This window comes from Myotis nattereri (assembly GCF_964212035.1).
Source record: "Myotis nattereri genome assembly, chromosome: 12".
Lineage (NCBI taxonomy): Eukaryota > Metazoa > Chordata > Mammalia > Chiroptera > Vespertilionidae > Myotis > Myotis nattereri.
Genome location: NC_138087.1, coordinates 56,324,510 through 56,336,523, shown reverse-complemented (window position 1 = coordinate 56,336,523; position 12,014 = coordinate 56,324,510). Strand labels below are relative to the sequence as shown.

The 12,014-nt window shown below is 37.3% G+C and overlaps 1 protein-coding gene across 2 annotated transcripts in view; it reads right to left on the bottom strand.

Annotated features, from left to right (window-relative positions):
* The window catches only part of NCBP1 (nuclear cap binding protein subunit 1), a 47,159-nt gene that overhangs the window by 13,987 nt on the left and 21,158 nt on the right, over positions 1-12,014 (bottom strand). For both annotated transcript variants that reach the window (XM_081102978.1, XM_081102979.1), the window contains 7 exons: positions 10,665-10,762; positions 9,311-9,374; positions 5,838-5,948; positions 4,523-4,587; positions 3,049-3,111; positions 2,734-2,808; positions 1,274-1,377 (listed from right to left, as the gene is read on the bottom strand). In XM_081102978.1, coding sequence (XP_080959104.1) covers positions 1,274-1,377; positions 2,734-2,808; positions 3,049-3,111; positions 4,523-4,587; positions 5,838-5,948; positions 9,311-9,374; positions 10,665-10,762 — 580 coding nt within the window. The remainder of the gene's footprint in view (positions 1-1,273; positions 1,378-2,733; positions 2,809-3,048; positions 3,112-4,522; positions 4,588-5,837; positions 5,949-9,310; positions 9,375-10,664; positions 10,763-12,014) is intronic.

Genomic DNA, 12,014 nt, shown 5'->3' with positions numbered 1-12,014 from the left:
TGTTAGCAGGGCCTTAAATATTAAGCTGAGTTGTTCCAATGGGAAAAAGGGAAGCATGATGTTTAACAAAAGTCCTTGATATTAAAGACTGTCTTATAATTCTGAACCAGTACAAGGCAGAACTCAAAACTCAGCACTTCTAAGTGCCTCATCAAGCTTTGCTCTTTCAGGAAAGCACTGTGGTTAAGAGCAAGGCTGCTCAGTCAGTAAACCTGGACTTGGATCTGGGCTCTATCACTCAGAAGCAATTTCACTCTGGCTTTGCCTCTTTGAAGCATTTTCCTCATTGTAAAATTTATATAATTAACATACCTACTTCTCAGAGTTGTTTTAAGAATTAAGGATATATAGGAAATATATTTAGTCATGGGGGTTTATTTCATGGATAACAGGCGTAGTCTGAGGTGTAGGTGGAGAATTAGGAGTGCAGTACGAGGGCAAGAGAGAGGAGCAAGTTTCAAAATACAAAGAATCTACACAACATGAAATGGAAGGCTCATGGAGGAGCTGTGTTTAGTGCCATCTGAAAAGACTGACTTGGAAAAACTCCACACCTAACTCTCTACCAGCGATGACTAATGGACACCTTACCTTCATGAAGTGTGAAGCACAAAATGGCATATCAAATTATAGTCCCTCTGGCTTATAATGCAATCTCACTGGTCAAAACATAGTGTATGTATATATACTGTGCTCCCAACACCTGAATTGGTATCAGATGATCAAGTTACATCTCTATTTTAATAAGTTCTGGCTATAAATTCATCTTGCTATGCTTAGCAATATTTAACATAATGTCATTACTATAACGTAATAACCAGTGTTAAAAGAAAAGTTACAAGCCAGTAATAACTAAGTATATCACAATGAATCTTCAAAATGATGACAGAGCAGCTGTACCTGGTTTTGCTCAGTGGTTAGAACATTGGCCTGTGGGCCTAAGGGTCACAGGTCCAATTCCCAGTCAAGGGCTTGGACCTCAGTTATAGGTTCCCCAGCCCCAGTGGGGGCACGTGTGGGAGGCACCGATCAATGTCTCTCTCTCCCCTCTCCCCACTCTCTTCCACTCTCTCTAGAAGTCAATAGGAAGAATATCCTCAGGTAAGGATTAAAAAAAAAAGGGCAAATAAAACAATAGTGGCTAGTAACAGATCACCTTTCAAATAGAGAAAAATATAAACCCAAGAAAGAGTTGACCTTTTCCTCAAATATAACTGATGTCAGAGAATACTTGCATTGTTACTTTTTAAAGACAGGGATTTATTTTACTTACTGCTACTTTCATCTCCATACTTGTAAATGCAGGTTGGGTTTGCAGGACACAGAACTGAGAAGGTAGGAGGAACAATATCTAATATACGCTGATGATAAGACAACCTACAATACAAATAAGAGCTTCAGAAATATCATTCATCAGTCCCATTCTTCATTAACATCCAACTTATTTGGAAAGTCACAATCTCCAGCACCCTCCCAGTACAATGCCAACTAATAAAAGAAGGAACAATGGAAAAAGAGAAACATCACTTAGCAATCATCATAATGGTGGCAGGTCAAAAGAGTTGCCAGTGGAGGTTTGGTGAAGAACAGGGTGATGTAGAGGTTTGACGATGAGTAGAGGATGAGTATAACCTCAGAATATTTATTACCAAAAAAAAAATTACAAAGGGAAAAATGGTGAATTTAGGTGGAGAAGCCTGGCAGATAGAGACATGACCAGGTAGTCAAAGTTAACACCTCCAGTGGTGGGATGTACTATGAAGAGCAACAACAATGCAAGACTTGAGTCTGGTCATGAGGACACAGCAGAGTGACCCAAGAAAGTGAGGCCTAGATTCTTTAAAACTGGTAAGGACATGAAAAATAGAACAATAACTGTTCATGACTGAGGAATGTGAAGATAATGACAACTACATGCTGCTACATGTGTTCCTGGATAGGATTCTGAACCGGGAAGAAAAAAAGGCATTGTCAGCAGCAAAATTTCAGCAGCATTCGTGGACTGTATGGTAGTATCTGTACCAGAGCTGATTTCCCAATTTGAAGGGTGGTATATTGATTGTCTTTGTTTTGGGGAAATATACAATGGACGGTTTAAGGTGACGAGATGTTATCTGCAGCTTGTTTCCAAAGGGTTCAGAAAAAGACCAATGTAGCCGTAACCGGTTTGGCTCAGTGGATAGAGCATCAGCCTGTGGACTAAAGGGTCCCAGGTTCGATTCCGGTCAGGGGCATGTACCTGGGTTGCGGGCACATCTCCAGTGGGGAGTGTTCAGGAGGCAGCTGATCGATGTTTCTCTCTCATCGATGTTTCTAACTCTCTATCCCTCTCCCTTCCTCTCTGTAAAAAATCAATAAAATATATTTAAAAAAAAAAGAAAAAGAAAAAGACCAATGTAATGGTGTACACATAGAGGAGAAAAAAGAGTCAGAACTAGAACAAATGTGGTAAAATGTTAATGAGGGAATCTGGATGAATAGGATAAAGTTCTTAGTATATTTTTCTCAAATAACAAAACAAAACAATCTTTTGGCTTAATTTACACAAAATCCAGATGTTATAGTTGTCTAATTTTTTTTAGCTTACATCTTGATTAAAAACTAACAAGGAAGAAGTGCAGGTAGTTGGATTTTAAAAATTATATTCTGGACATAGACCACAAATGCAAAAGAGAAAAATCCTCCCACAAAAATTAGGAGACCTAAGTTAAGGAGAAAACACAAAGAACTTACCTCATACATTTTTCTAGAACTTCTTTTACAAACTTTGGTTTGGGACTATCAGGATCTTGAGTAAGACAATCTGACCTAATGAGGAAACATAGTTTTCTAAGTTCTTACACTGAATCTGTACTTATACCTAACTTGTACTTAGCTAAAAATAGATTCTACCTAAATTATTTCATTTATGTATATAAATATAAAAATTAAACTAAATCTTTTAGACCATAAAGATTTTTTTTTATGTTATAGTTTTAAATATTAACAGTATCTTTAAAATTATGGTAGATTGTAGAGAAAGGAAAGCTAAAATATAATACCACTTACCAATCTTCCCAGCTCCAACGGAACTGGAAGTTACTTAGATGATGGGAAAACCAATTAATAAACCTATACAGAGAAGAGAGAGGAAGGAGCACAAAAAGATGAATGGTTACAGTTTATACCAGGAACTTATGTAATCCTTCAGATAAATAAAACCCTATGTTATAGAGTTAAGTTACAAGCATACACCCCTTTCTATAGCTGTATCTTCTGCCACTTACCCTTTTCTCTGCAAATCCTGTACCTCATCTTCTTAAAAAAATAACAATTTCCTATCTCACTCCTTCTAATAGTGCTATCCTTTTTTAAGTGAATAATATAACTTGAGTGCCTATTTTGTGTCAGGCACCTTATATGTTTATATAATTTAATAACTTCTGAGGAGTATATTATTTTTCCTATTACTTAAAACAAAACAGTGGCAAAAAAAGATTAAGTTGCAGATAAAACATTTTATAAATGGAAGAGCCAAAGCATCGTTTTTAACCATCATGACCATACTCTTTCACCACAAACAACAAAATATACCACTGAAGCCCCTTTGCCTCTAAAAATATATCTAATCTAACTAGATAGGAATCACCTTAGCAAACTGTATAATGCTGTGAAAATTTTAAGAGCCCAATAAATATTTGCTGAATGAATAGCATAACTGGGATGCTCAATACAACTGGTAGTTTTACTAATTAGACTGGGGGAATAAATCAGAAGACACTTTCTTAAAGTATATCTCTCATGTAGCTCTAATTTCAGTCACTGAAATTAATCAAGATAGTAGGTCAATGACACAGAATAGCCCTTACTGATAAATTTTCAGATATGGAATTTGAATAATGGACATAAAAGATCATGGAAATTGGAGAAATATTCAAAACCTGTCCTGATCTGATTTGGGAAGCTGACAAAGGTTAAGAAAGGTGGTACATAGATGTCATTCAAGAGAAGACAATGGGCATGCAATGGCCACAGCTATAAATATCCAATATGGTCATTTGTATAAACAATCTTGAAGCTGGAGTTATGTTGAAGCTAATTATTTTAGAAACAGATACTACGTCTAAATAAAAATATATATGTGCTTATATATAATAAATATATAATATTGGACTCTACTTCTACATAGAGGTTAGCATAAAGTCTACTATAAAAGCTTACATACCCAATAGCAGTGGGAAAAGTGTATCTGTACCAAATCACCAAACAAGTAAACAATGAACGAAATTAAAGAAAACCTTAGCACGGGCATCATTTCCTACTGAAAATTAGATTAAAAAGTGTAATGTGATATTTACAACAGGTATGAGGTGTGTTTTTTAAAAATTTAAACTTTTTTAATGTACATACAAAGGATTATTTGGGGGAGGCAAGTAAGAAAAATCAACTTGGAAATTCTTAAAAAGGCAAATCAAATTCTTTTATAAAGCACAGGGAGTAGAACTGGTTAACAACCAGTACAGAAATAAGGCAATTACTGTACCTGTCTACACATGTAGTATTCATCGTGTCCAAACGCATGTATAACATTTCAGTTGCCTGTGCAAGCTGTAAATTTGAGGATAAGGAAAACTATTCTCCACCCTCCTTCAAAATAAGTTGTGATAGAAAAAATAAATAGCATTTCCTAGAAGTCTATATAATGACTGATAATGTTAAAACATTTTTTCATGTAATTGATCTTTTTATTCTTTTTTAAAAAATATATATTTTATTGATTTTTTTACAGAGAGGAAGGGAGAGGGATAGAGAGAGAGAAACATCAATCAGCTGCCTCCTGCACACCCCGCACTGGAGATGTGCCTGCAACCAAGGTACATGCCTTTGACCAGAATCGAACCTGGGACCCCTCAGTCCGCAGGCCGACGCTCTATCCACTACACCAAACCGGTCAGAGCTGATCTTTTTAAAAATAGCTTTGAAGTACCAATGTACCAATTCGACCTGTATACACCCATAAACATCAAGATAATGAACACTTATAAAATTTCTCCATGCTCCTTTGTAATCCATTCTCCCTTCTCCCCACCCCTACCCATGCTCCCAAGCAAATATGGGGTTATCACTAGATCACTTTGCATTTTCTAGAATTTTGTGTAAATGGAATCACATAGTATGAATTATTTGGATTTTTTAAAAAAATCCTTACCCAAGGACATGTTCCCATTGATTTTAGAAAGGAAAGTGTGTGTGTGTATGGGGGGGGGGGGATTAGAAGGGGAGTGAGAAGGGGAGGAGAGACATAGAGAGAAACATTGATTAACTACCTCCCGAATTCACCCTAACCTGAGACCTAACCTGAAACTTAGGTAGGTGCCCTCACAGCGAATCAAATCCACAACCCTCTGGTGTTTGGGATGAAGCTCCAACCAAGCGAGCCACCCACTCAGGGCTGTTTGGTTGGTGGTTTTTACTCAGCAGAATTATTTTATCATTGATTCATGTTATTGCAGGTATCAAAAACTTTTTTTTATTATGTAGTATTCCACTGTATAGGCATAACAAAATTTGTTAATCTACTCATATACTGATGAGCATTTGGACTTTCAGTTTGAGGCTATTACCAATTAAGTTTCTATGAACATTAATGCCTAAGTCTTTGTATAGACTTGTGCTTCCATTTCTCTTGGATAAATACCTGAGTGGAATGGCTAAACTGCATGGTACACACATGTTTAACTTAAAAAAAAAAAGTCAAACTGTTTTCATGAAGTGATTTAAACCTACAAGCAGAAATATTTAGTAATCTTTTAAAGCTAGGCCAACAAGAGTAAGTTTAAAAACAAAGGAAAGGATACAACTTGGGGTAGAGAGCCAGGCTGAAGTTTGCACAGTTCAATGAGAAGTGTTGTGTACATCACATCAATGTGAGGGGGTGCTGGAAGTTGAAACAGCTCTGCAAAGATCACCTACAAAAGAATCAGGAGTCAGAACCAATTCAACGGCTATCTATGCACATCTACTATTAGAAACACCTCACTATTCTAAACATAAACTCTAACTCCATGACATTGATAATGAAAGAAGAATCACTTTTTTTGGTTAATCCTCACCCGAGGATATTTTTTCCATTGTTTTTTAGAGGGGGGGAGGGAGGAAGAGAGAGAAACATCGATGTGAGAGACACATTGATTGGTTGCCTCCCACCTGCATCTTGGGCCGGGAACCAAACCTGCAACCCAGGTGCTCGGGCCGACCCTCTAACCACTGAGCACAATGGCCAGGACAATACAGTAAATCCTTAATTTTGCAGATCTTGATTTAACAGACTTCGAATTTAATGGACAAAATTTCTCGTCTATATGTCATATGTGAAAATTAACACTTTGTTAATTTAAAAATGCTTTTAACCAAGATATGCTTATATTAAATGAACAGGGTTTTTGTTTGTTATTAGTTCATGGTTATTATTTTTTTAAATATGTTTTCACTGATTTCAGAAAGAGGGAGATAGGAACATCAAACATGAGAGAGAATCATCAATTGGCTGTCTCCTGCACACCCCCATACTGGGGATTGAGCCCAAAACCCAGGCATGTGCCCTGACAGGGAATCGAATCAAGGACCTCCTGGTTCTGAGCCATACCAGCCGGGCTAATTCACGGTTATTTATAACAAATAGACCACATGTTGGAAAAACACTATAGTAATTTTACTGACATAAATATTATATATCTACAACTGTAATCTACATATTTAAAACCAAGAATCACCGCTTGTAAACAATGTTCTGCAAATGTATATGATCACACCACAGTGCTCAAGGTAACTGGTTCTGTTGTCCCGGGGCGTAACTTTCTGCAGCAGTTTTTCTTTGTGTGTGTGTGTGTTTTTTAATATATTTTATTGATTTTTTACAGAGAGGAAGGGAGAGGGATAGAGAGTTAGAAACATCGATGAGAGAGAAACATCGATTAGCTGCCTCCTGCACACCTCCTACTGGGGATGTGCCCGCAACCAAGGTACATGCCCTTGACCGGAATCGAACCTGGGACCTTTCAGTTCACAGGCTGACACTCTATCCACTGAGCCAAACCGGTCAGGGCTCTGTAGCAGTTTTAACTTGCGCTGACTGATGTCTAGTAGTGCCCAGCCATGCGCATGCTTGCATTTACTAGAACTATTTAGTATAAATTTAAAATTACAGTAACACATATACAAAACTTTTCTGTGAAATTAAAATTTTCATACATAATTTTAATTACACAAACATGTCTAGAGAAGTAAAAACAGGCAAACTAATTTGTCAATTTTTAAAAGATATATATATATTTATTTAAATATATTTATTGATTTCAGAGAGGAAGGGAGAGGGAGAAATAGAAACATCAATGATGAGATAGAATAATTGATCTACTGCCTCCTGTGCGCCCACACTAGAGACTGAGTCCATAACACAGGCATGTGCCCTGATTGGGAACAGAACTGTGACCTCCTGGTTCATGGGTCAACGCTCATCCACTGAGCTACACAGACCAGGCTAATTTAGGGGGAAATTTTTTTTTTAAATATATTTTTGATTTCAGAGAGGAAGGGAGAGAGAGAGAAAGAGAAAGAGATAGAAACATCAATGATGAGAGAGAATCATTGATCGGTTGCCTCCTGCAAGCCCCCTCCTTGGGATCATCATGACCACAACCTGGGCATGTGCCCTTGATCGGAACTGAACCCAGGACCCTTAAATCCGTTGACTGATGCTCTATCCACTGAGCCAAACCAAAATTTTGTCAAATTTTTAACGTACACATTTGGAAAACCTATTTTATTGTGTAACAGACTTTCAGCTTTAATGGATACCCCCTCACCCAAATTAGTCCATTATATCAAGGTTTTACTATATTAATGCTTATTGATAATCCCAGAGAACCATGTAATTGAATTCCACCTCTGGAAGTACAGGAGTTGATTTACTGAGGCACATATCTATCAATTTTATTCTAACAAATGAAGTAGTAGGATGCAAACAGACAATAGTCAAGTCATTCCACTCTGCTACTTGAAACTGGTGCCCACAAACCTTTTTGTCAATCCAGGAATTACCTGCCATGCCACTTGTTCAGAAACTTGTTTCCACCCTCCCTTGTGTGGACCACCTACCAAGAATTCTAAAGCCTGATCTGCATTCCTTCCTATGCCTCCCGTCTCCACACGTCCATATGTACTTCATTCTGACTTTCTACACATTTTGCACATTTTAACATATGACTTATATTTTGCACTTCAGATGACATGTCAGTGAATCAAATTCAGGACATAAGCTTACTCTCAAATTCTCTAAAAGCTGGACAGCTTCTAAGAAAGCACACAAGTGCAGTATAAATAAAAAGTGAATCATAAATAATACACCATAAGTATGCTCATGGGTATTTTAACTTAAAGGAGTATGTAACTAACAGTTTGGCCCATGTGTCAAGTGAAAACACTTTTTCAGGACCTAAATCTAACAAGGTGTTCACATATACTACTAATGTCATCTTTCTTAATATGGAATCAAAGCATTATTCATTCTTCCAAGACAATTGGCTCTTTTTAAATAAGAGTTTTGGTTCCCTCCCTCCCTTCCTAATATATTTTTATTGATTTCAGAGAGGAAGGGAGAGGGGAGAGATAGAAACATCAATGATGACAGAGAATCACTGATTGGCTGCCTCCTGCACACCCCCCTAGAGGGGACTGAGCCCACAACCCAGGTATACGTCCTTGACCTGAATCAAACCTGGGGCCCTTCAGTCCGCAAGCCAACGCTCTATCCACTGAACCAAACCAGCTAGGCAACAATTGGCTCTACTGATTTCTAAGAATAGAGATTCATATTTAACCCTATACCTTGTGATACGGCAAATAATATTCTAGTTGGATGTATACTACTAAGAGGCCGGATAAACAGTTAAAAATAGATTATCTGCTAAAAGTAATACAACACTGTCAAGTATTAAAGCCACTTATGTATCTGCTAAGTGGACAATGTATTGACAGAGCTAGAGTAACTTATATTATCCATGACAACTATTCACGAATGAAGATATACTATATAAATAATTTACAGTCAACTCAAAATTCCATTTGATTATTGGTTTCAACCTCCTCTTTTCTCTGTACTAACATGGCTAACAGAGCAGCAAAACAGACAGCAATTTACTCGCTCCTCTGTTAACTTTCAATACCTGACAAGTAGCAAGAAAAAAACACAATAAACCAAGAGTAGATTAATACTTTTAAGTCAACAGAAAGATTCTGAAACTCAGAAACAAGCTCCATGTGGCATGCATACCTCAACTATATGGTAGTTCAAGGGGATCTTGTTCTTCCCTGGATAGCTCACCAGTTGTGCGGCACTGTAAAAGGTATAATTTAAGTTCAGTAAGTATTCAAGATACATGAACAATCAAATAGTTTCAAAGCAGTTACTTAGATAAAAGGAAAGGAAATCTGTAGGGAGCAGCTACAGCGGTTCTCAACCTGTGGGTCGCGACCCCTTTGAGGGTCGAACGACCCTTTCACAGGGGTTGCCTAAGACCATCAGAAAACACATATATAATTACATATTGTTTTTGTGATTAATCACTATGCTTTAATTATGTTCAATTTGTAACAATGAAATTGGGGGTCACCACAACATGAGGAACTGTATTAAAGGGTCACGGCATTAAGAAGGTTGAGAACCACTGGGCTATAGGGTTAAGCATCGGACTGACCTGTTGGCAAAGCCACAAACAAGTCCCAGCTTAGAGGGCATAGCCCTCTTAGCATAATTAGGCTTGACTTATGAAGCTCCCTAGATCTTATCTGGGTAGCTAATGGACTGTGGGAGGTGTAGCGAGTGCTGCCAAAACAAGTGAAACTCACCAGAGTAACTATGGTGACCTTGTTTACCTCTGGCTATAAAATAAAGGCTCAGCTTACAGTCTGGATCGATCTCTGTGGCCTCAGCTAGACCCAACTTACTCTCTTTGTCTTTTTTTCATCCTTCACCGCGCCCCCCTCAGGCTTGCCGAACCCTTGGCTGAGCTGGCTCGGCACAGAAATCTTTTCTGGAATCTTCTAGATTTCAGTTACTTCACTGCAGCACATATTATTTTGTCTATCACAGGAAAATTTTTTAATGCATCCAAAACTCCTTGAAAGGTCAGGAGTTTAAGTAACAATACTAAGGAAGTATATTCAATATACTAACTTAAAAAGTTTTAATACGGCAGGCCACTCCCAAAAGACTATGTTCCTTTCCACCTTAAAATCTAAACCAAACTTTCCAAGGTTTAAGAAAATATTAAAAGCAAACTTTTCCCAAGCTAAGTGTCTAAATGCTAGAAAACACAGCAAAACCATTAGTATTCATTTATCCCCATAATATTCACACCAAAAATATTTTCATTCAAATTAATTTGTACATAACATATTACAAATGTCCACACAAAAAAGCCGGCATCATATGCATTATTATAAAGCACAATAGCACTATAAAGCACTCAGAAAAGTACTATTTTGAGAAGCAAAGTAGATTGGTCTTAGCAAGACAGGGTGTCAGGACATTTTTTTTATACTCTTAACATATATTTTTGCTCTTATCAACTTATCAAAATTGCTACATTTCCTCCACTTTAAAAGTAACATGAAAAGAACCCTACCAAGTATTTCTTTCCTTCCAGTGGGACTTAATGATACAGTGAAGATTCTCTTCTATCACAAATCTTTCCACAGAATGACTCCCTGGCATTACAGGACCCTGGAAAGAAAACCAAATGTATATACTACAGACCTAAACAAGGTATTTTCTTTCATTTATTCAACAAATATTTGAGAGCTTATGTTTGATACTATATTGAGTACTGGGAATAAAAGAAAGTGTGAAAGCTCTGTATTTTCAGCAAATGTCATCGTCGTATTCACTTACATCTACAACAGAATGAGTATCAGCTGCAATATTTCTTCTATACATCTGACACCATACTATCATAGCCCACCTCAATTCTTTTTTTTTAAATATATTTTATTGATTTTTTTACAGAGAGGAAGGGAAAGAGATAGAGAGTTAGAAACATCGATGAGAGAGAAACATCGATCAGCTGCCTCCTGCACATCTCCCACTGGGGATGCGCCCGCAACCCAGGCACACGCTCTTGACCGGAATCGAACCCGGGACCCTTCAGTCCGCAGGCCGACGCTCCATCCACTGAGCCAAACCGGTTTCGGCCTCAATTCTTATGTGAAACAAAATAATTGTTGTATGCCCTGGCCGGCTTGGCTCAGTGGATAAAGCATCAGCCTGTGGACTGAGGGGTCCCGGGTTTGATTCCGGCCAAGGACACATGCCTGGGTTGCGGGCTCCATCCCCAGTGGGGGGTGTGCAGGAGGCAGCCGATCAATGATTCTCTCTCATCATTGATGTTTCTCTCTCTCTCTCCCTCTCTTCCTCTGTGAAATCAATAAAGAAATATATTAAAAAAATAATTGTTGTACATCATTAGCTCTATACTGTTTGATTTATTATTTTAAACCATAAAGGTGGATTACTTCCATAATAAACATGGAGGGAAAATTTTATTTAAAATACCATATAGACATAACAAAATCATGTATGCATTGTAAGATAGCCACATTATATTGTTTTTTAAAAGGTTAAAAAACATTATGTACATATTGTTTAATTTTTTATAAAAGTACATGCATAGCAAATAGGATCAAAGAGTTTATTATTTACTATTATAGACTCAATCTCTATAATTTTTTTTTTTACATAAACTTTCTTTCCCCCAAAGGCCAGAACAAAAACACCCAAATCCTCTTCCTTTTGAGAACAGTTCTTTCGTATTTTATGCTCTTCTGGGCACATTAAAGAGACAACATCAATTAAGTGTAAACAGTACAGGCGAAACAAATTCTGAGGTCCCATTCCAGTTCCCCTTGCACAAATAAATACTGAATCACAAAGATTCCAGCAGTCTTAAATGTAAATTAGACTTTCAATTAGCCATACT